This window comes from Megalobrama amblycephala, linkage group LG23, assembly GCF_018812025.1.
Source record: "Megalobrama amblycephala isolate DHTTF-2021 linkage group LG23, ASM1881202v1, whole genome shotgun sequence".
NCBI classification, from domain to species: Eukaryota; Metazoa; Chordata; class Actinopteri; order Cypriniformes; family Xenocyprididae; genus Megalobrama; species Megalobrama amblycephala.
The window spans coordinates 18,941,754-18,963,600 of record NC_063066.1 but is presented as its reverse complement, the minus strand read 5'-3'; the positions used below and the strand labels follow the sequence as shown (position 1 = coordinate 18,963,600).

The window sequence follows — 21,847 nt, the reverse complement described above, 5'->3', positions numbered from 1 at the left end:
TCATGTCAACATAATAATTGCTCAATTTGTTTGCTCAAAGGATGCAATTTCACTGAAGAAAAAAATGGCATGCAGAATAACAGTCAAACTGGTTTTGGTTTGTTTTATTGTATGTTCAGAAGGACAGATAAAATTGCATCTGAATTTATTAAAAAATAAAATAATACAGCAGCTTTTACAAATGTACATAATTAAAATGAGCCCTTTGAAAACCAAACATAGCTACAAATACTTGTATGTTTCTATTTAAGGTCAATGAAGCGAATGTCCATGATGAGCAGAGTGTGTCGTGGCAGTGGTCTGGGCGCCGGTGAGAGAACCGTCATCACCTGAGCTTGTGTGTCCACCGCCGTCACCACTATGAAGCCACACACGGGGCTCTCTAGAATCCCTCTGCTCTGACCCGCACCTGCCTCGGCTTCATCCTCCACCGAACTCACACTCAGCACGTGGTGGGTCAAATCCCTGCCAGGGCTGACTGGGACAAGTTTAAGCTGGGTGTCGTCTTGAGACATACCCAGGGGAAGACAGGAGTCTGGGATAGAGGGCGCACCGATCTTGTAAATGCGCACATCTGAAAAGCGCACATCAAAGGCGTGAGGGTAAAAGGAAGTTCCACGGAAACCATAGAAGTATTCCCGGATCTTTTCGTCCCGTGACTCTCGCCGGCAGTCCTTGGAGCGCTCCACCACGCCACCAGATTTTGGAAGAAGGACGACACGTACAAAGTGTGGCAGGTCACGTTTAAGCTCATTGTAGAGACGCTCCTGGTCCAGGACTAGAACAACATCCACCTCGAAGGCTGAAGCACAGTGGACCAGAGCCTGGTAGCCGGAACCTTTGACCCATCCACAGGTGTTAATTATACAGCCACCCACACTAGCTTTGCGGTTCACTTCGCAGCGCTGGGAAAACACTTCTGCAAGGTTTGAAGTCAGCTACACACAAAAAAAGAGAGAAAAAATTAGTCATTATAACAACATTCTTTTAATTTGTCTGGATTATTCATAGTGAAGTCAACTTGAAACAGCATTCACAACCTGTTACTTCTGTAATCTGACATACACTACAGTTCAAAATTTTGGGGTTGGTAAGATTTTTCAACAAAGTCTCTTAAGCCCCTTTCACAGCGCGTTGATCCCAGAAAATTGCCAGATGCAAATCCCGGGACACATTATCCATGTATTTTCCAGAATCTCTGTGTGAAAGGGGCTTAATGTTCACCCAGGATGCATATTATAACATAATAAAATATTTATTCCTGTGATGGCATAGCTGAATTTTCAGCATCATTACTCCAGTCTTCAGTGTCACATGATCCTTCAGAAATCATTTTAATATGCTGATTTGCTGCTCAAGAAACATTTCTTATTATCAGTGTTGAAAACAGTAGTGCTGCTTAAAATTTTTAATGGAATTTTAATGGAATTTAATGGAATGCATTTCATTGATGAATAGAAAGCTCAAAAGAACAAAGTTTTTTGCAACCATGTAAAAGTTTTTAGTGTCAGTTTTGATCAATTTAGTGCATCCTTGCTAAATAAAAATATGAATTTCTTTAAAAAACAAAACAAAAACAGGAACATACATTGAACAAGTAAATGGGTTAACAATTTAATTTCATGTATACGAGTTGAATTTTATATATACATTTGTCAGCTGTAGTCTTTTTAAAATGGCTTCTGAAATAATAAACTAAGCGCAATGTAGTGTTGTCAAAAATATCTGAAACGAAAGAAAAGAAAATGCACATGTAACAGTATTATAGATCCGTGCATCAGGTCTTAAAGTGACAGCAGCCTAATATTTCTGCTGCTAAATAATGAGATAATATTAAATATATTTATATATGGAAGTTTTTCCCCATGGTATCGATGTCAAAATTGTGGCTAGTGAAAATGCTGAGTGGCTAGTAACTTTGGAAACCACTAGACACAGTGGCTGGTGTGCTGTAAAATGATTTATAAAATGAACATGTTACAATGCAACCAGCGAGTACTACTTTTCCCTCAGTTACTGCTACATAAATTGACTTGGTTGTTTCATCAACAATTACAGAAGAAGAGCAAGACTTTATAGCTGCATTTAAGTGAAAGATTAATGTGCTGCTTGTTATTATTGATTAAACAGTGTCAGGATAGTTTGTGGCCAAGCTCAATCTGCTCTAATAATTTATGGCCAAAAGCTCAGTGTATCACTTAAGTATAAAGACAACAAATCCCTTAAGTGCAAATTTGTCATTACCTTGTTGTAAAGTTTGATGTTTGTTCCTGGTGTGGTGGAGCCAAAGTGAAAAACAAGCGGGGCCTGCACAGAGAAGCCTTCTTCTACGTCAGCAGGACGCTCGATGCACAGAGCTGCCATAGTTCCAGGCACAGAGACCTACAGACAAGAACAATTAAGCATCCATATAGCAATTCATTTCTTACAGTTCTGTAATGTTTAGCAGATGTTGCATTGATCGTTCAGGTATCTGTTACTCACGCTGCTCTGGCCGACATCCAGTTCTACCAGCGTAGGTCTTCGTCCCAGTCGCACAGCATAGTTTAACAACACTCGACATACTGTTGTCTTTCCCACATCAGTTGGTCCGACTACCATTACCTATGAAAACAAACCCTGTTTAAAACACAACTTAAAGGGATAGTTCACCCAAAAATGAAAATTCTGTCATCATTTACTCACCCTCAACTAGTTCCAAACCCGTATGAATTTCTTTGTTCTGCTGAACACAAAGGAAGATATTTGGAAGAATAATACCTCACCCCCCACAGTATTTATTTTTCCTACTATGGTAGTAAATGGGTGGCGAGATCGGTTTGGTTACTGGCATTCTTCCTTTGTGTTTAGCAGAAAAAAGAAATTCATACGGGTTTGGAACCACTTGAGGTTGAGTAAATGACAGAATTTTCATTTTTGGGTGAACTATCCCATTAACTACATATAGGCCTATAGTCACACAGTGTGGAAAAATAAATCCTGTATATGATGCATCAAGACGCATCTATAATCGTTTTATCATCGGATTCTCCTATTCTTCTGCTCACCAAATCTGCATTTATTTGATCAAAAATCAGAAAAACAGCAATATTCTAGAATATTATTACAATTTAGTTTATTTTAATGTAATTTATTCATGTGATGGCAAAGCTGAATTTTCAGCATCATTCAGTCTTCAGTGTCACATGATCCTTCAGAAATCATTCTAATAGGCTGATTTGCTACTCAAGAAGTTGTTGCTTATTATTTTTGTGGAAACTGCTGAGTAAAAGTATTACTTTCTTTAAAATAAAAACTTACTGACCCTAAACCTTTGAAATAAATTGCTTGGGACATCTGTTAACATACCCGAGGGCCTCTCTCATTGTCTTTCTCCGCTTGACGTCTCATCTGCTCTAGAGCTGCATGGGTGTTGAGATACAGCATCATGGGGGTATCTTTGGACACATAAGCCACCTATATTTATAGAAGAAAGACATGTTTGAATTGATTCATGTTCCTTGTCATTGTATCCACCGACATCCTTTTAGCCTCTCTCACCTCTGTCTTGCCTGAAAGTGACACAGTGCATCCATGCCAGGTGAACACAGCGATCTTAGAGCCTGGCCCGAAAGTGTACTTCTTATTTCGGTTCAGTTCGGATCCGAACACCTCTGCCATACCGGAGAACAGCTCGAGCTGGACTCGTTCTCCTGCTTCGACCTCAAAACGCAGTTCTGTCTCTTTCTCCAGGTCGAATCGTGTGCCTGAAGTCCCAGCACTGCCCGACGAACTCAGGCCCTCCTCGGCTGACTTTTCTGGGACTTCTGCAGTCATGGCTGTGATAGAGAAAAAACTAAGATGTTCAATGTTTGCGAGTTACTTTACTATACTCAAACATGAGACGGTAACAAATGACTGTGCTATACCTGTTTGAATTCGTCCCCTCTGTGATATATCTTGGTAAATACTGTGTTTTATTTGAATTATGTCACACTGTATTAGCTTGTTACTGTTAGCCCGTTGAATATAATGAAACTGACGAGGTTGGGCTTTTGCAACTGATATTTTTTAATATTTCGTAACGTGTTTACACTCTTCCAAACATCCACTGTTTAAATTGTACCTTGTAATTAACAGATAATCTCTTCTTTCTTCACAGCAGACCGGTGTGTTGCCAAACCAACACACCACAGCGATGGTGTCGTCGTGTCGCCTGGAGATGATGTCATGCAATGGTTGACCAATGACCAAGATCCTCTCAGCTTGCAGTTATTACCATAGACAGTAAAAGAAATTTTAAATTTTAAATAATTAAAATTATTACTGCACAGATATGGTTATTTACTGTATTTTGACTCTGAATCGTTGGACTGTGTTCCGTAAATTTCATATAAATAAAGAATCGAAAAATCTGACTAATTTAAAACGTGTTCAGAATCAGAAAGAGCTTTATTCCCAAGTATGATTCCATAACCATATATATATATATATATATATATATATATATATGCCTGTAATACCTTGTTCTTCAAAAAAACAAAAGCAAAGAAAACTTATAATTCCACATAAAAAGGTCTTCTATTTTGTTATTTACTGGTTGAATATTCATCAGAAATATGGACCATTTTGACCCTTTTAGAATCAAAATAGCAAAATAATCTAAATGTAACAAAAAAAACCTCTAAAAATAAAAGTATAAACAAAACAAACAAACAAACAAACAAAGATAGAAAGAAAAACACAAACCCAGAAAAACTGTGGAAGATTTGTTTAATTATTGTAGGCTAGCCCAATCATGTAACGTCACTTTATTTATTGTAGGCTATTTCTTAATTTAATTTGCATAATTTATAGTCTTATTGTATTTTGTTGATACTACATTGTATATGGCCTATAGGCTTTGTCTTTCACTTGTGAAGATGTCATGCGTTCCAGCTGCATTATGAATTTATTTTTTTTAAAGCACTGTAAATTAATTAAAATTTCTGGATTTGGATCTTTGATTCTCGACTGAGAACCATTGCCAAAACATTGGTAATACTGTGCTGATTTTTATACAGATCACCAAGACATTTTAAAGGAATAAAGTGAGACTTTAATGAAGCACAGGTAAAGGTGATGATTTCAGGCTATTTGTGAGGCGATGATGGTGATCTGAAGTAACAACGCTTAACATGGATCTTAACATTGACATTGTGTGGTTTCTCTCATAAAATAACAATGATCAAAACTGCCAAACATTCAAGATTTATGGCATCTTATTTGATGTGTTCTGTTGTAAAATCTGAAGTTTGATATGTGATGTTCATTGTCCATCATAACAGTACTGATGGTCTGCAAGGACTGCACTGGTCTCCTTAAGTAAATTGTTTCTGCTCCAGAACATTTCATTTCATCCAGACATGGTATTTCTGCTGGTAGATAAGTATAACTTTAGTATAATCATTAAACTATACATTTATTAATTGTTGCATCTGTTTGTTGTTCTTTATTACAGGACTGAAGGCCTAATCATTTCACGTAAGTAGCCTATAATTTTAGTATAATAATTAAAATATGCATTTATTAATTGTTGTGTCTTTTTGTTGAAGGCCTAATCATATCATGTAAGTATAATTTTAGCATTATAATTAAATACATTTATTGATTGTGGCATCTGCTTGTTCTTTATTAGGCTACAGTATGGATTGTCAGCACTGATTTCCCTTAGAAAATTCATTTTAAGACAGACCATGAACAGGGAAGAAATACAGCTGCTCAAAGACACATATGTAAGAATTAAAACATCTTCGGATGTCCCATACTGGAAGAGACTTCACACAGAGGTGCGCAAGGGTATGTAAAAATATAGCCTATGTTGACAGGCAGGTAGGACATCATATTATTTAATTCGGGCTGAATATAATAATTAGATGAACGTTTTTTGGTCCTACGCCTTCCACAGACGATATATATTTATAAAAATACACTTAGACCATTTAACATCAGGATATGAGGAGACTTTCAACTAGTATAACAAAAAGTGTTTCTGTAGAGAATCACCTATTGCACCTTTAATTTCTAATTGTCTTGTCTTGTGTACTTTCTGTTTCTTTCAAGACTCTGAGAGCCAAACATGAAAGACAAATGATCTACAGCTATATAATGAGATCCTGACTTAGTGCTTCAAACATTTAGAACTGTATTTTACACTGATTTTCGATTTTTTCAGTGTTCTAATTTATTCATATAAAAATACACAAAAAGCCAATAAAAATACTTTCTGTAATTGTGTTTTCAATTTTTTTATTCAAATTAATTTTGATAGGGGTGAATTCAGGGTGATGGGACACTTTTTGCCTTTGAAATGACTTGGAGAAAGTGTCCTAATCAACCTGAATTCACCTCTATATTTTGTGGTTATTAAGGTAAAAAACGTCTTGGTAGTGGTGTAAAACTCTATTACTCTACATTATCTTTCATATTTAAACAAATTAATACTGTATAATGCATGACACCCCTATACCGGGACATTTTCAATGTTTTTACACACTAACTTCAAAAATACCTTGACTGCGAAGACTGTCAAGACTTTCCACACCAGAAGGTGGCACTGTCCGTGTCGCTTTATTTCTTCAACATTTCCCGCCAAACACTTCTCATGTTGCTGCAATGGCGACCCGAGCCAAATCAGGTGCGTAACACAGAACGTGTTGAAAACTTTTTAATGTCTTTAAACTAGAATAGATTACTTTATCTTTTGTGCTGCGCTTCACATGAACAGAATATGAGTTTTCGTGTTTGTCATGTTCTGTATTTTCAGTGGGAGTCAAGGTGGTTGTGTGAGGGCACGCCTTCTCAAGAGATTTTACATTAGGCAAAATCTTTCATACAATTCCTCAAATTTAAGTTCGTATAATTAACTTGCGAACGAGTATGAATGCATATCGTATATAACCCAATAACTACAGGTTGACTGAAATTACTTTGTTCATAGCTGATGGGATGCTGATTTAAATGTCCTTTAAATTGCTGATTTCTGCTTTTGAGACCATAATAAATAATAATTAGACTACAATTATGAATATTATACAAATAAATATTGTGTGTATTAAGAATATTAATGTATTATGACAACAAGTATGCAAAGTGGGTTTGTAATCAATAAGCAAATAAGACCTTATTGTAAAGTGGTTGTACAGACAGTACATATGTGTGTGCATATATATACATACACACACACACACACACACACACATATATATATATATATATATATATATATATATATATATATATATATATATATATATATATATATATAAAAATGCAATTTTGATTACCAGTTTATTTTAATGTATGCAAAATTGAAACTCTGTGATCCACTTAAAGGGTTAGTTCACCCAAAAATGAAAATAATTTCATTTATTACTCGCCCTCATGTCTTTCCACACCCGTAAGACCTTCGTTCATCTTCAGAACGCAAATTAAGATATTTTTGTTGAAATCCGATGGCTCAGTGAGGCCTGCATAGCCAGCAATGACATTTCCTCTCTCAAGATCCATTAATGTACTAAAAACATATTTAAATCAGTTCATGTGAGTACAGTGGTTCAATATTAATATTATAAAGCGACGAGAATATTTTTGGTGTGCCAAAAAACCCCGAAATAACAACTTATATAGTGATGGCCGATTTCAAAACACTGCTTCAGGAAGCTTCAGAGCATTATGAATCAGCGTGTCGAATCAGCGGTTCGGAGCGCCAAAGTCACGTGATTTCAGCAGTTTGGTGGTTTGACACGCGATCCGAATCATGCTTCGACACAAAAGATTCATAACGCTCTGAAGCTTCACAAAGGTCTGAGTAAACGGGTGAGTAATAAATGACATTATTTTCATTTTTGGGTGAACTAACCCTTTAAATATGCAGGTCGTGGTCGGAAGCGCAAGGCTGATGTAGATTCAGAAGCAGCTGCAGTGGAGGAGAAGATAGAAAAGCTTGATGGCGTAGAGAAAAAAGATGAAGAAACAGGACAAAGGGTCGTCATCGAGCATTGGTGAGAACACATGGCTAGTTATTTAAAATGTTCATGCAGTGTTGAGTGTGTAATAATTTGTGTGTTATTTACAGGTGCTTTGTTTTGCTACTTTGATTTTAAAGCCATATTAATAGAATATATTCAATCAGTTGTAGTGTTTTACATGATTAGAAGACTGTCTTCATATTATTAGAAAAGAAAAACTCCCTCATAAAGATAAAATGGCACCTTAAAAAAAATGACTTGCAGGTGGCAGATATTGCCCTTTTAATAAAAAAGCTTTGACACCCTTATATGTGAGTCATGTTCATATTCTTGCTGCTTTACAGTAAAAGCTGACGGGTTTACGGGCGGAATGCGGAAGGTGTGCGTGAGGCACTTGCGGCTTCCCACCCTGATCTTCAGGTGGTACTCAATCCACAGAAACCTCGGCGGAACAGCTTTGAGGTCACGCTGATGGAGGGAGACAAAGGTAAGACTGCCAACCAGTATCCATATATGTCTCTTTTCTGATGCCATCGAGTAACAAAATTGTACAGCACAATTTATGGATGTCCAAAGAGTTGTTTGCATATGCTGCCTCTGTATTTCTTTCTCCTGAGCAGAGATTGTTTTGTGGTCTGGCATTAAGAAGGGTCCTCCACGCAAACTGAAGTTTCCCGATCCTGCTGAAGTGGTGTCTGCCCTGAAAAAAGCGCTAAAGAGCGAGTAGAGGTTATAAGGAGACCGGTGAGGAAATGCATTTTTTTTTTTTTTTGCTATTAACTTGTTTTTAACATATTATAGCTTTTGTAAATAGCAATAAAATGATTTTTTCCTAATTCATTTTCTCCCTCTAGTCAGTCGTCTTTGTTCCTGGACATTGGATGCATAATGATGTTAATGGACTAATGGGAAAATTTCCCCGTCTGTTTTCTGATGAGCAGCTCTGTTGTTCTGGACTGGATAATTGACCTTGCCTTGTTTCTTCTGTTAAGCTTTCAAACTCTTAATGTTCTGTTTTGCTATTACCTGTCTCTACTCTGTCAATGTATGACAAATCACTTTTTTTTTTTTTTTTTACTGCTTGAATACTAATAAAGCTAGCATGATCTCCCTTTAATCTGCATCATCATTATGCTAATCAGTGTGGGGGAAAGTTACAATATTGTGTTACTCCCCAAAAAATTAACTTTTTGCATTACTTTTTATTAAAAAATAATGAATTGCATTACTTTTGCATTACTTTTTCTCACCAGGGGCCTGTACCATGATGGTAGTTGAACAAACTCAGGGTTATAGGATTAGTTTTGAGTTGACAAAACCAAACCACTCCAATCCAGCTTTGTTGGTACCATGATGCTTATCAACTTTCTTTGTCAACTCAGGCTTTGATCTTGAGTCTGTGAAGCATGTGCACATGAATGAGTGACATCAGTGGTGAACAGCCAATCACATGCCTTGCATGTGATAAACTATGATTCACTTCTCGCAAGACAGCCAGCGCGATTCAAAACTCTTTTGCTGAAGGTTAAGAGATTGAAGAAAATTAAGTATTTAAACTCTTTTACACTGATGACAATACTTGTCTATGAAAGAGGATAGATAAAAGAAAATGTCTTGCTCTATCAGTGCAAGTTAAAGTGGTGAAGTTAGTTTATATAGTTGATCAAATATAGCGATAGAGACTCAAATGTAAGGTCACATCATATTTCAAGTTTATTTACAGCTTATTTATATTACATATGATCTGTATATATTAATATTCATTAAAACTGCTTAACTGCTAAACTAAAATCACTTGTAATTAATAATATATCATATAATAATTAGATAAATCATATATAAATCATAAAATAATTCTAAGTAATTATCATTAAAGCCAGACAATTTTGTTAATTTTTTTTTTTTTTTTTTGTTGCCATATAGTGACCTTTAATTTGGAGGAAGAGAAACTGAGGGAGTGACTATTGCATTGGATGTGTCAGTTTGCTCACATCTGATTGGCCCAATTTCGGTTTGAGATCTCTAAACCAGAACATAATCTGCCCGGGAGCAGGTTAGGCCGTGGAGCATAAGTTACTATGGTGATAAACACCGCTAAAAGCCAAGTCACTTTCATGTTACCTAAAACCCAGGATTGGCGCAAACTAATCTGAATCTGATGTTTAAAAACTACTATAAAAACAATGTAAACTGAATTTGTCAATCATATTTCCTCTGGACCTAGTTTTAGAAAAAGTAATTGCATTTTAAGATTTTTATGTGGACTGCATTATGACTTCCTGAGCATTTGTTCTTTCAAGAAGCATGTATAACAAAAACCCATCTCAATACAGTTTAAAGAAAACTTTATTGTCAAATAAGATGGTGTCTGCTGTAAGCAGTAAGTGCTTTTTGTTAAGACTTAATCGACTGAAAGCATTATGTTCCCAACTGCTCTTCTCCAGGTAAAGCTTGAATAGAAACCGCAGCCTTATATCAGGCCATAAATCCATTTTCTTTATCCAAAGGTGGTGCTGTTCCAAGCCACATTGGCTGCATCCATATCAACAAAGTTTATATAGATCCTGAAAAACAATACAAGAAGTTTCATTAAACAAACATCAAACTAAATTTGACATGTACAAAATAACCCCTTATATGAAAAGCAGCTCTTGAATTTAATATGCATGAATGCATATGCATTTTAAAAACTACAATTCACTTTGCAAGCTAAAACTTTATTTTTGCACAACATTCTGGTAAATGCTCTTCTGGTAAAAGAGAGCCAGCTGTATTGTATGGATCTACCTGTCAGGTGAAATGGCAAGGTGTTTGCTGAGCAAGCCCATAAGAAGTTTTGAGTATTGCTTTTGCGCGCCCTCGATCTTTCCGATGCTGGTGAGAGAACAGAGCGCGCACGGATCTCCTTTTCCCCCGAACATCATCATCTGATCTGGGATGATGTGTATGGCAATATACTGTATCAATATAAAGACAGACAAGATTAAACAGTTAATACTACAGTTCTTTTTGAATATTAACTTTTCAATTTGTTCATAAAACGATTCGGATCGGACCAAATTGATCCCATGAGCGGTTCTCGAGTCAAAACAAAAAGTATTTTATTATCGTATGATTTAAACGCATATGGTTTATCATAAAATTGCTGCAAAACACTAAACTGAAATGCACAGTAATTTAATACGAGGTATCGTATTAGTGAACCTTAATAAACAGTAAAAAATGCCTACAAATGGATTTATTGGAACATTCTAGATTCATACTGTTCTGTCACTGTGATAACGCGATAACAGAATTGCGTCAAGACGTAAAAGAATCACTGAATCATTTTTTGAACCGGTTCTTTGAAACGTTCGAAAGCATGATTCAAGGAAATGAGTCTGTCCCATCACTAGACTAGTAAAGCTTAAATCGAGACAAATAATGATGCATAGGCTGGCTAAATGTCTTTAGGTTTAAGACAATAACAAACCAAGATGACTTAAGCTACAGCTAAGAGGATAACTGTACAGTAATCTCTCGTATGTTTCGTTGTCTCGTGGCAGTACTTATAGTCCTTCATTCCATGCAGACTAAAATGCAAAGTCAAACGTTTTAAATATACAAAAAATAAAAAGAAGAAAAATGCAGTCTGCTCACCTGCGCGGGTTTGCCCATCGCTTTGGCGAGCTCCTGCGTGGCCTCCGACAGCAGCTCAGCAGGAACCGAGTCCTTTGCTACATTTGTGTTCACTACGAACATCGGCATGACTGCAACGGAGAGACAGGCACGTACTGCAAAATAGTGCAAGGTAGAAGGATCAACGCCTTCGGGAATGTGTCCAGATGTGAGCCCTGGTTGAATAAGGTAAGTGACCACGATGCCAGTGCTTCTTCTAGGCTACCGTAAAACACCGCGTGGTGTGACCCAATAAAGGTTTGACAGATCCGGTGGCATTCCACAGTTGTTTGGCTGGCGCATGCAGTCCGAGATGCACAAACTCATCTTTTCTTTTTGGTAATTAATTGAAGACAATTACCTGTGTGTGCCATAAATGGCGTGTGACTACTTACTCAAAAATAACTTTTTATTTATTATTTATATTATGCTGAAACATCTAATAATAACAATAAACCTTATTTCTATAGCACATTTCAAAAAGGAATGCAGTTCAAAGTAGGCCTGCTTCACATGAAAACAAGCAAAAATGCCATAATTCATATCAAGATTAATGAAACCCACTTTATGACAGAAGAAGACAAAATAACTAGACGTTAAATGCATAATAAAATAAACTAGATTAAAAAGTTTGGAGACAAACTTTAAGTTAGCTTGAAAAAGCCAAGAAGAAAGTTTGAAGAAGTTTTAAAAGCTTGTAGTTTGAAGCTTTTCAGTTTTAAATAGTTTTAGATTTGTAGTTTTAAAAGGTAGATAGATAGATAGATAGATAGATAGATAGAGTCAGATGAGATAGATAGATTAGAAATAGATATAGTTGCTATGCAGTTGCTAGGGTACTCGGGTGGTTGCTAGGGTGTTGCTATGCGGTTGCTAAGGTACTCGGGGTGGTGGCTAAGGTGTTGCTATGTGGCTGCTAGGGTACTCTGAGTGGTACTCTAAGTGGTTGCTAAGGTGTTGCTGTGTGGTTGCTAAGGTATTCTGGGTGGTTGCTAGGGTGTTGCTATGCGATTGCTAGTGTAATCTGAGTGGTGGCTAGGGTGTTGCTATGCGGTTGCTAAGGTATTCTGGGTGGTTGCTAGGGTGTTGCTATGCGGTTGGTAAGGTACTCGGGGTGGTTGCTAAGGTGTTGCTATGCGGTTGCGAGGGTACTCGGGGTGTTTGCTAAGGTGTTGCTATGCGGTTGCTAAGGTATTCTGGGTGGTTGCTAGGGTGTTTGTTATGGTACTTGGGCTGGTTACTAGAATGTTGCCAGGGTGATTTGTGTGGTTGCTAGGCAGTTGCCATGGTGTTCTGGGTGGTTGCTATGTGGTTGCTCGGTTGCTCTGGGTGGTTGCTATGAGATAGATAGATAGAATTATACAATTATACAATTTATACCTGATGTATTATTTATTTTTGTAGTAGGTTTTTTTTTTTTTTTTAATCTTTTAAATGTTTTATTTTTATATGCATAATTGTATACTTTTCAAATGTTCATTCAATTAAAAAATCTACCAGCATGGGCTAGCTGCCAAAGCTAACCAGCCATAACTTGGTCCACTTTTTCTGGTAATTACGGTAGCTCTGCGCATGCGCAGAACGCAACATCCGGAAATAATATTGTAGGCGAGAATTAAAACCTCTTGAGTTGAGAGGGGTGGTCGCGACTCGGTGAAATTGTTCCGCTGATAGCGCATAACATCCGTAAAACATGAACGCGGATCTTTTTTAACCGACGACAATATTTGTTCGCTCAACTGGAGTGGAATTTCATCTTTCTGGGGTTTGATTTGTGCGGTCACTGGCTTAAAGCTAGAGGAACAGGGTCCATTCCATTGGCTGTATACAAAGTTACGGGTGACAGCCGTTGCTACTGTTGATGTCATATTGTTTTATCCACACGCGTATTTAAATTAAGTGTTGTTATTGTAAAGCGGATGTTTTTAAACATGAAGAATAACTGGTGCTGATATATGGCGTAAGAGGGATTCGTTGATAGTTTTGTTGGACACAACTTTATTTATTATATGTGCGACTGAACACTAGTAAAGCTATGGCGGAATCGGTCAAGACCTTTCAAGCGCACCTGACCGCTGTCATGGACAGTTTAGTCCGCGCATCCGTGTGCGAGATCACCAAACTCTTCCAGGACACGGTGAACGACTACCTGGTGGAAATCTCGCTGAACAGAAAAGAGAACGAAGCGCTGAAATTGAGACTGAGGCTGACAGAGAATAAATTGAGAAACGAACGCAAATATGGCATGGGCTGGGCGGCTAGTCGGCGTGCGGCTGGTCTGCTTGGCGCGGACGACACCGTGCGCAAAGCGCGAAGAATGGATCTCCAAAGTAAGCGCACTGGCCAACTCGGATTTATTGGGTGAAAACTGTTGTTTGATCGTGCATTAAGTGAGAAACCATAATGGCGACTTGCTCCTCAGTTCTCAGGTTTCTTTCTCCTTCCTCTCCTCCTCTTTTGGATTCCTCCCTCCCCCTCCTGTCCTCCTCTCTCCTCTTCCCCCTCCCATCTTTCTCTCTCAGGAGGCAAGCAAGGGAAGGAGTGGAGTGCTAATGCGTGGGAGGAGGGGACTGGAAGAGTGAGGGATGAGAGGAGGGACGTGTTCCGTGTCCATCTGCCAGCTGGAGGAGGTGGAGGTGGGGAGGAGGAGGAGGAGGAAAGGATATGTCTCTCTGGGGAGAGGAAGGAGGTGGCCAGCATTAAAGAGGAGGTGAGTAACCAATCGAATGTGAGGAAACAGCTGCAGGAGAGAGAGGAGATGCAGAGGGATACGGACAGGAGAAGGACCTAAAGAGAACAATCCCATTTTGCACACTCAAACTAATTTCAAAGTATATTTTGCAAGTGCAAAAACTGCACCAAAAATCATAACCCATCATTGTTGACACTGACAGCAATTATAGAAACTGACTTTTTATTCAGTGCTGGTGTCACTGTCTTTCCCTCTAGATTGAGATCATGTCATTTAGGTGGTCATATTCAGAAATATGCATAGACTAGATAGATCAGAACAAAAGTGGACAACGTAATATTTACTAGTGTAAATAGGGTCCATGCATTTTATCATCTAGTTGTTCAAACTACAATTGGACAGGTTGTCAGAAAAGCATATGACTGCATCAGGAAGGGACCGCCCACTCACTTGTCAATCAAACTAAAATGCTGTCAGTGCACTAAAACAAGTTTAAATGTTAAAATAACAGCAAGTAAGTAACACAAGGACACAAGGTTACTCCCACCTCAGATCTGTCTTAAATGTTTATTATCAGTTTTAAAAGAGATGCATTATTGTGAGCAAAGGGAATTTATTTCACACCTTGCGTTTTCGCTCTTTCTGCTTCTGTGGGATGATGGATAAAGGTGGAAGGCTACAGATCAGACTCCCTGAGGCTGTTGCAAGAGGCTCTACAGATGAACCAAAGTGAAACCAGCCCTCCCTCCCCCAGTCCCACCCACGGTGAGCACTGCAATGCTTTGTTTGGGAAAACAGTTATTAATTTTTTTTTTTTTTTTTTGTGATAGCAAGCATGAACAGTTGAAGGAGTAGTACTTTTTTTGTGAAACATAAAAGGAGAAATATTGAAAACAAAATTGTTTTCCATACATTAACAGTATATAGGGACCACGGCTGTCAAGTTTCAAGTATTTTTTTTAAATGATGATTATTATTTTTTGGGACCTCGACAGTCATGGGCACTATGAGTTATTGTTGTATAGAAAAGTGTGTAAATTCTTCAGAATTTCCTCTTGTGTTCTGCAGAAAAAAATGAACAGCATACATGTTTGGAACAACATGAGGGGTGATTAAATAGTCACTATATATATATATATATATATATATATATATATATATATACACACACACACACACACACACACACACACACACAGTCAAACCAAAAATTATTCAGACAGTAGATTTTTTTTTTTTAAATAAAGTAAACTCTGACATATTATACCCAAACATTCTTCATACAGTGGACTAAAATTGATAAAAAATAAAATTGATAAAAATTTGGAACCAAAAATTATTCAAATTATGACCATGTTTTGCTTTAAGTAGATCTTGTCATATTTTATTACCATTTTTTATACTATAGTGAATAAACTGTATTAATGAATGAAATGTTCAAGGTGTCTGAATAAATTTTGGTTTGACTGTATATATATATATATAAAATATTGATTTTTATTTTTTTAAATGGAAAAATGTTTGGTGTCAGGAAGAGTTTTTTTTTTTAAGAAATTAATACTTTTATTCAGCAAGGATACATTCAATCGATCAAAAGTTACAGTAAAGCTTATAAAAAAATCTAAAACTTAAAAATAACAGAAATTTACATTGTTACAAAAACATATTTTTAATAAATGTCATTCTTTTGAACGTTTTGTTTGTCAAAGAATCCTGAAAAAATGTTACTGTTTCCACAAAATAGAATGATTAGAATGATTTCTGAAGGATCATGTGACACTGAAGACTGGAGTAATGATGCTGAAAATTCAAAGGAATAAATTAGATTTCAAAATGTATTTAAATAGAAAACAGTTATTTTAAATTGTAATAATATTTCATAATAATACCGTATTTACTCTATATTTGATCAAATAAATGCAAACTAGGTGAACTGAAATGTTATAAATGTGCCTAATTTCATTTTGGAGGTCTCCTACAACAGGTTTACATGCATCCAAGGTCAAAAACACTTTCATTTTCTCATAATATACATTGTACATCACCTAATTTCTCAAAGAGTCTGAAACTATTCATTCAAAGTCTCTCTAAACCCCTCCACATTTCCACATGCCTGCTCTGCTCTGATTGGTCAAATGGCTCAGTCTGTGTGATTGGGTCTTCCATTCTAGCGTTTAAATTTTTGTGGTGAACTATTTCCTTAATGTGCAAATGATTAGTATTTGTGTCTGCAGGAGAAATGGGCCCCACCCCTACTGGCCCTCAATCCACTGCTGCTGAAGTGTGGGAGGAACAACCGGCCTTGTCAGAGGAACAAATGACTGGTGGAGACGAGCTCAGTGGACTGGAGACGGCCCTCAAGGCGGAGCGTGAACGTGAAGAGGCGGAGTCCGGCCTGGGTAGCCCATCTCAGGAGGCGTGTGGATCTGAAGGTGTGGCCTTCATCGGATTAGATGGTTTATGCAGCTCTCAACAGGGTATGTCGTCCTCGTCACATAGGGCAGACCCTGCAGAACTCCCATCAGCCCCTACGAACAAGGAAGAGGAAGAGGAGTCAGGAGGAGAGAGCGGCGACATGCTGCATTTCTGCGCACGGTGCGGCAGCGGCTTCAATTCCACATCTGACCTCATGAAGCACTCATGTCCTGCGGCCGAGGATCGGCCTTATCAGTGTTCGGTGTGCGGGAGAGCGTTCGGCCACGCCTGGAGCCTTAAAAGCCACGAATGCGTGCAGGCGGGAGAGCAGCCGCACCACTGCGAACTCTGTGGCAAACGCTTCACGCACTCGCGGTCCCTTGAGCGCCATCAGCTGGTTCATACAGGTGAGCGTCCCCACAGGTGCCCGCAGTGCGGCCGCAGCTTCAGTCGTCTCGGCAACCTGGAGAGGCACCAGCGCATCCACACGGGTGAAAGGCCGTATGAGTGCGGGGCGTGTGGGAAACGATTCAGTCGAGTGGAATACCTGAAACGGCATCAGCACATCCACATTGGAGAAGCAATGGTGAAACTCCCACCGCTGCGAAACTCCCACCACTGCTCCCAGTGCAACCAGACATTCAGCGATACTGAGCAGTTCAAGCAGCATCAATGTCTGTATAACACTTAATATTATTCAGTGTTCATGAGGATCTTGTTCTTACACAATACTAGACCTTAACTAGTCAGATCTGCAGCGCTCAAAACACCTTATTCTTCATATTTCTATTCATTTTCTGTATTTCTAATTTTCTTTTAGCATCTTACCACATGCTTCTTCCTTTAATGACCCCAAACAAGATCTCATTACTGACTTGTACACAAACCCTACGCCTCAAAGCAAAGCACACTTAACCTAGTGCAAAGACAATATCTCAGAGTGGAATTTCTTATTTATTATTATTATATTATTACTCAGAAACTGTCAACGCATTATTCACAGTTAAAGTATATATATAGCAACATAACAAGCACCTCTGTTCCAACTCCAAAAATGCAAATAACTCTATTTTTGTTATGTTGAGCTACTTATAACAGGTTGTGAAATACAAGGACGTTTATAACAACTTGTTGTTTCTTATTAATAACAAATTGTGTTATTCATCCATTCTTTAGTATGTTTTTTTTTTCTCTTATAGATCCCATGTGTTGTTTTTACTCAATTCAGAAGTGAAATATTTGTTGTGATGATAACAGTATTGCTTTAGGTTTTTTTTGTTTTTTTTTCATGTTGTATTTCATTTACTTCATACCGTATTAAACATTATGGTAAATGTAAAATAAAAATCCTATCCAAATACACACATTTCCTCGTCTTTAACTATACACTACTCTTTTTATTTATTTGTGTTTTGAAAAAATCCTTAAATGAAAAGAAGTTTAAAACTACATTAGATAGAATAAATAAAAATGCAAATGCTACTCTCACAAATTATGACAAGCAAACAAAAGTCAAAGATAATATTCTATTTACCAGAGATAGATGTTACTTCTGATTCAGATGAATAGCTCAACGTTTCATGCCTTCAACATCTCATGAAATGCACCATGCCTATCTGCCAGTGATTTATAAGTCATTTTCCACTTAAGTTATTTAATCAGAAGAAAGGTGCTTGATATTGTGTGCACATGGATTTTCAGTATTTGTTATACCTATTCTAACTAAACGATCGTAAATATCGATGTCCTATTGATCGATGACTCAGATCATATCAATGAATCGGTTGAACTGGTGCACAACAGGTCTGGGGCTGCGTTTCCCAGAAAAGCATCTTAAAAGATTCACCCAAAAATGAAAGCCATCCTAGGTGTATATGAATTTTTTTCTTTCAGCCGAATACAATCGGAGTTATATTAAATAATGTCCTGACTCTCCCAAGCTTTATAATGGCAGATAGAGGATGAGATTTTGAAGCCCCCAAAAATGCATCCATCCATTATAAAAGATAACCAACTTTACTAACTCCGGGGAGTTAATAAAGGCCTTCTGAAGAGATGCAATGTGTTTGTGTAAGAAAAATGTCCATATTTAAAACTTTAAAAACTAAAATAACTAGCTTCCAACAGACAGCCGTATGCATCGATTTACGGCAAGTGAACTCTGACCCGATGCATGACGCAATGACGAAAGCTCGAGGATAGAGCAAAACAAAACACTGGTCACGAATTAGAGGATTTCGATATAAGAGAAGAGGAGCTCGAGTTTGTTGCACAGCCCTGTTTGTTTGAACAGCCCTACAGGTGCTGGTCATATAATTAGAATATCATCAAAAAGCTGATTTATTTCACTAATTCCATTCAAAAAGTGAAACTTGTATATTGTATTAATTCATTACACACAGACTGATATATTTCAAATGTTTATTTCTTTTAATTTTGATGATTATAACTGACAACTAAGGAAAAGCCCAAATTCAGTATCTCAGAAAATTAGAATATTGTGAAAAGGTTCAATATTGAAGACACCTGGTGCCACACTCTAATCAGCTAATTAACTCAAAACACCTGCAAAGGCCTTTAAATGGTCTCTCAGTCTACTTCTGTAGGCTACACAATCATGGGGAAGACTGCTGACTTGACAGTTGTTCAAAAGACGACCATTGACACCTTGCACAAGGAGGGCAAGATACAAAAGCTCATTGCAAAAGAGGCTGGCTGTTCACAGAGCTCTGTGTCCAAGCACATTAATAGAGAGGCGAAGGGAAGGAAAAGATGTGGTAGAAAAAGTGTACAAGCAATAGGGATAACCGCACCCTGGAGAGGATTGTGAAACAAAACCCATTCAAAAATGTGGGGGAGATTCACAAAGAGTGGACTGCAGCTGGAGTCAGTGCTTCAAGAACCACTACGCACAGACGTATGCAAGACATGGGTTTCAGCTGTCGCATTCCTTGTGTCAAGCCACTCTTGAACAACAGACAGCATCAGAAGCGTCTCGCCTGGGCTAAAGACAAAAAGGACTGGACTTTTCATGTTCATACTTTTCAGTTGGCCAAGATTTCTAAAAATCTTTTCTTTGTATTGGTCTTAAGTAATATTCTAATTTTCTGAGATACTGACTTTGGGATTTTCCTTAGTTGTCAGTTATAATCATCAAAATTAAAAGAAATAAACATTTGAAATATATCAGTCTGTGTGTAATGAATGAATATAATATACAAGTTTCACTTTTTGAATGGAATTAGTGAAATAAATAAACTTTTTGATGATATTCTAATTATATGACCAGCATCTGTATATGAAGTTTTATATACAAAGTTCGGGAGGAGCATGTTCAGATAATTAACCTAATTAGCACAGGTGGAGAGCATTCAGTTAATCAACTCAACCAATGTCAAGAGGTATAAATTCAGCAGACTTACCTCTGTTCATCTGAGAGTTTATCAGCATCCCTCCTCCACCCCATCTCCTCACTTATAGTTCTATCTACTTTTACCACACCGGGGGGAGTACTCTGGGTTCAGGCCAAAATTCCGAGCTCAGAGCCCTCTCCCCGTACAGCACGCCAAATACGCATAACTTTACTCTATTTAATTATATGGATATGTGAACTCGTGAATTGTTTGAACAATGAGACGCGTCAAAGCTTACACTACTCCTACATCGCCTCAGGGGTTACTCTTTTGCTGTAAGTCGACGTGTGTACGGCTGTCTGCCAGAAGCCAGTTATTTAAGTTTTTAAAGTTTTAAATATGGATATTTTTCTTAGACAAATGCATTTCTTCACTTCAGAAGGCATAACCCCCCGGCGCCGTGTGGATATCTTTTATGTTGGATAGTTGCACTTTTTTGGGCTTCAAAATCTCTAAACCTCTCAAAACCTCTATTTACTGCCATTATAAAGCTTGGGAGAGCCAGGACATTGTTTAATATAACTCCAATCATATTTCAATTTTAATTTTTGGGTGAACTATCCCTTTAAGCAGCTTTCACGTTTCTTAGTTTTTCTGAATTGCTAAAACACATTTTTTCTAAGATGTACAAGATGTGGGCTTTAATTGGATTGGCAAGAGAATTATGCTTCACTAGACATTGTAAACAGGAAGTACATAGTACTTAATACATAATAGTTTTAATTTCCTAAAAAGTGCTCGTTATTCACCTCACATTATTCATCAAATTTGTTGATTCACATTTGTAACATCTTAAGTGCAGCAAATGCATGAATATAGATATAGATTTTGTCAGTACAGAGTTAAGTTTTTTGAATTGATGTATAATTTACATTGAGTATGTGATATATTGCTCTTAGGCATCAGAAGAGGCACACTATGGTACACACTGCAACATGTGAATAAAAATGAGCACAAAGTCCCCATTACAATAAATCTATTTGTATTATATACACTTTAATTAAATTAGCTGTCTTACACTATACTGTAACATTTTCTCTCTTTCTACAGAATACAGATTTTGTGCAGTGTTCATGGAGGACTATCAGCTGTGTTTTTCTTGGTCCTTTGTCTCTGGTTTCTACAGAAAGCATTTATGAAAAGTTCTGTTCAGAGCTTTTGCCTGCATTTATTATTATCATTATTATTATTATTTATCTTGTTCTTTCCGAGAACAAGATAAATTTTTTGTGAAAATGTTAAATAAATGATGAAATATACGCAATTTCAGATTATGGTTATTTCTTATATGGTTATTTATTTTGGGATAGCAGCCAGCACCCTGCCCAGAAGTTCTACAGACGACTATCCTGTAGGAGTCCTGTGTGATTCCTGTAGGATTCCTACAGAAGTCGAGATGTCCCACATGAAAATGATCACGAAAATCCTGCAGGAACATGCTGGTGTGCAGGTCCTGCAGGATTTTTTTTTTTTATATCAAACAACAGCAATAATAATAATAAAAACAAAAAATAAATACGAGGGTCAATGTAGTACAAAAACTGTTACAGTCCTCATAGTTTTCTTTGAATCTTTGATCAATTGATGAATTAAATTTTCCAGTTCTTTTAAAAAGACATTAAAAAGACAATTTACATTAGTTAATGTAACATTTACTTAGGAAAATAATGAAATTTATAATA

General features: G+C 37.3%; 4 protein-coding genes across 6 annotated transcripts; 2 read left to right on the top strand and 2 right to left on the bottom strand.

Annotated features, from left to right (window-relative positions):
- Positions 1–89: 89 nt before the first annotated feature.
- On the bottom strand, positions 90–4,266 carry clp1 (cleavage factor polyribonucleotide kinase subunit 1). Of its 2 annotated transcripts, none has more exons than XM_048176021.1 (6): positions 4,106–4,266; positions 3,541–3,818; positions 3,349–3,456; positions 2,485–2,604; positions 2,245–2,382; positions 90–938 (listed from the first exon to the last, which is right to left on the bottom strand). In XM_048176021.1, exons 2-6 carry the CDS (start codon positions 3,814–3,816, stop codon positions 243–245), a joined length of 1,338 nt encoding a protein of 445 aa, XP_048031978.1. In that variant the 5' UTR covers positions 3,817–3,818; positions 4,106–4,266; the 3' UTR covers positions 90–242. The 2 variants fall into 2 exon arrangements, with proteins under 2 accessions (XP_048031978.1, XP_048031979.1); XM_048176022.1 differs by having other exon boundaries at positions 3,909–4,220.
- Positions 4,267–6,503: 2,237 nt separating this feature from the next.
- Positions 6,504–9,213, top strand: selenoh (selenoprotein H). Its single transcript, XM_048176023.1, has 5 exons — positions 6,504–6,655; positions 7,895–8,021; positions 8,333–8,475; positions 8,609–8,732; positions 8,843–9,213. Exons 1-4 carry the CDS (start codon positions 6,634–6,636, stop codon positions 8,713–8,715), a joined length of 399 nt encoding a protein of 132 aa, XP_048031980.1. The 5' UTR covers positions 6,504–6,633; the 3' UTR covers positions 8,716–8,732; positions 8,843–9,213.
- A 1,103-nt stretch (positions 9,214–10,316) lies between these two features.
- Positions 10,317–11,910, bottom strand: mif (macrophage migration inhibitory factor). The gene is made up of 3 exons (XM_048177014.1): positions 11,628–11,910; positions 10,776–10,945; positions 10,317–10,552 (listed from the first exon to the last, which is right to left on the bottom strand). The coding sequence occupies exons 1-3, from the start codon at positions 11,733–11,735 to the stop codon at positions 10,486–10,488; spliced, it is 345 nt and encodes a 114-aa protein (XP_048032971.1). The 5' UTR covers positions 11,736–11,910; the 3' UTR covers positions 10,317–10,485.
- A 1,243-nt stretch (positions 11,911–13,153) lies between these two features.
- si:dkeyp-121d2.7 (zinc finger and SCAN domain-containing protein 22) lies at positions 13,154–18,112 on the top strand. 2 transcript variants are annotated; one of them, XM_048176702.1, is made up of 4 exons: positions 13,154–13,975; positions 14,168–14,355; positions 15,006–15,102; positions 16,572–18,112. In XM_048176702.1, the coding sequence occupies exons 1-4, from the start codon at positions 13,681–13,683 to the stop codon at positions 17,441–17,443; spliced, it is 1,452 nt and encodes a 483-aa protein (XP_048032659.1). In that variant the 5' UTR covers positions 13,154–13,680; the 3' UTR covers positions 17,444–18,112. The 2 variants fall into 2 exon arrangements, with proteins under 2 accessions (XP_048032659.1, XP_048032660.1); XM_048176703.1 differs by having other exon boundaries at positions 13,739–13,975; positions 14,068–14,355.
- Positions 18,113–21,847: the final 3,735 nt, after the last annotated feature.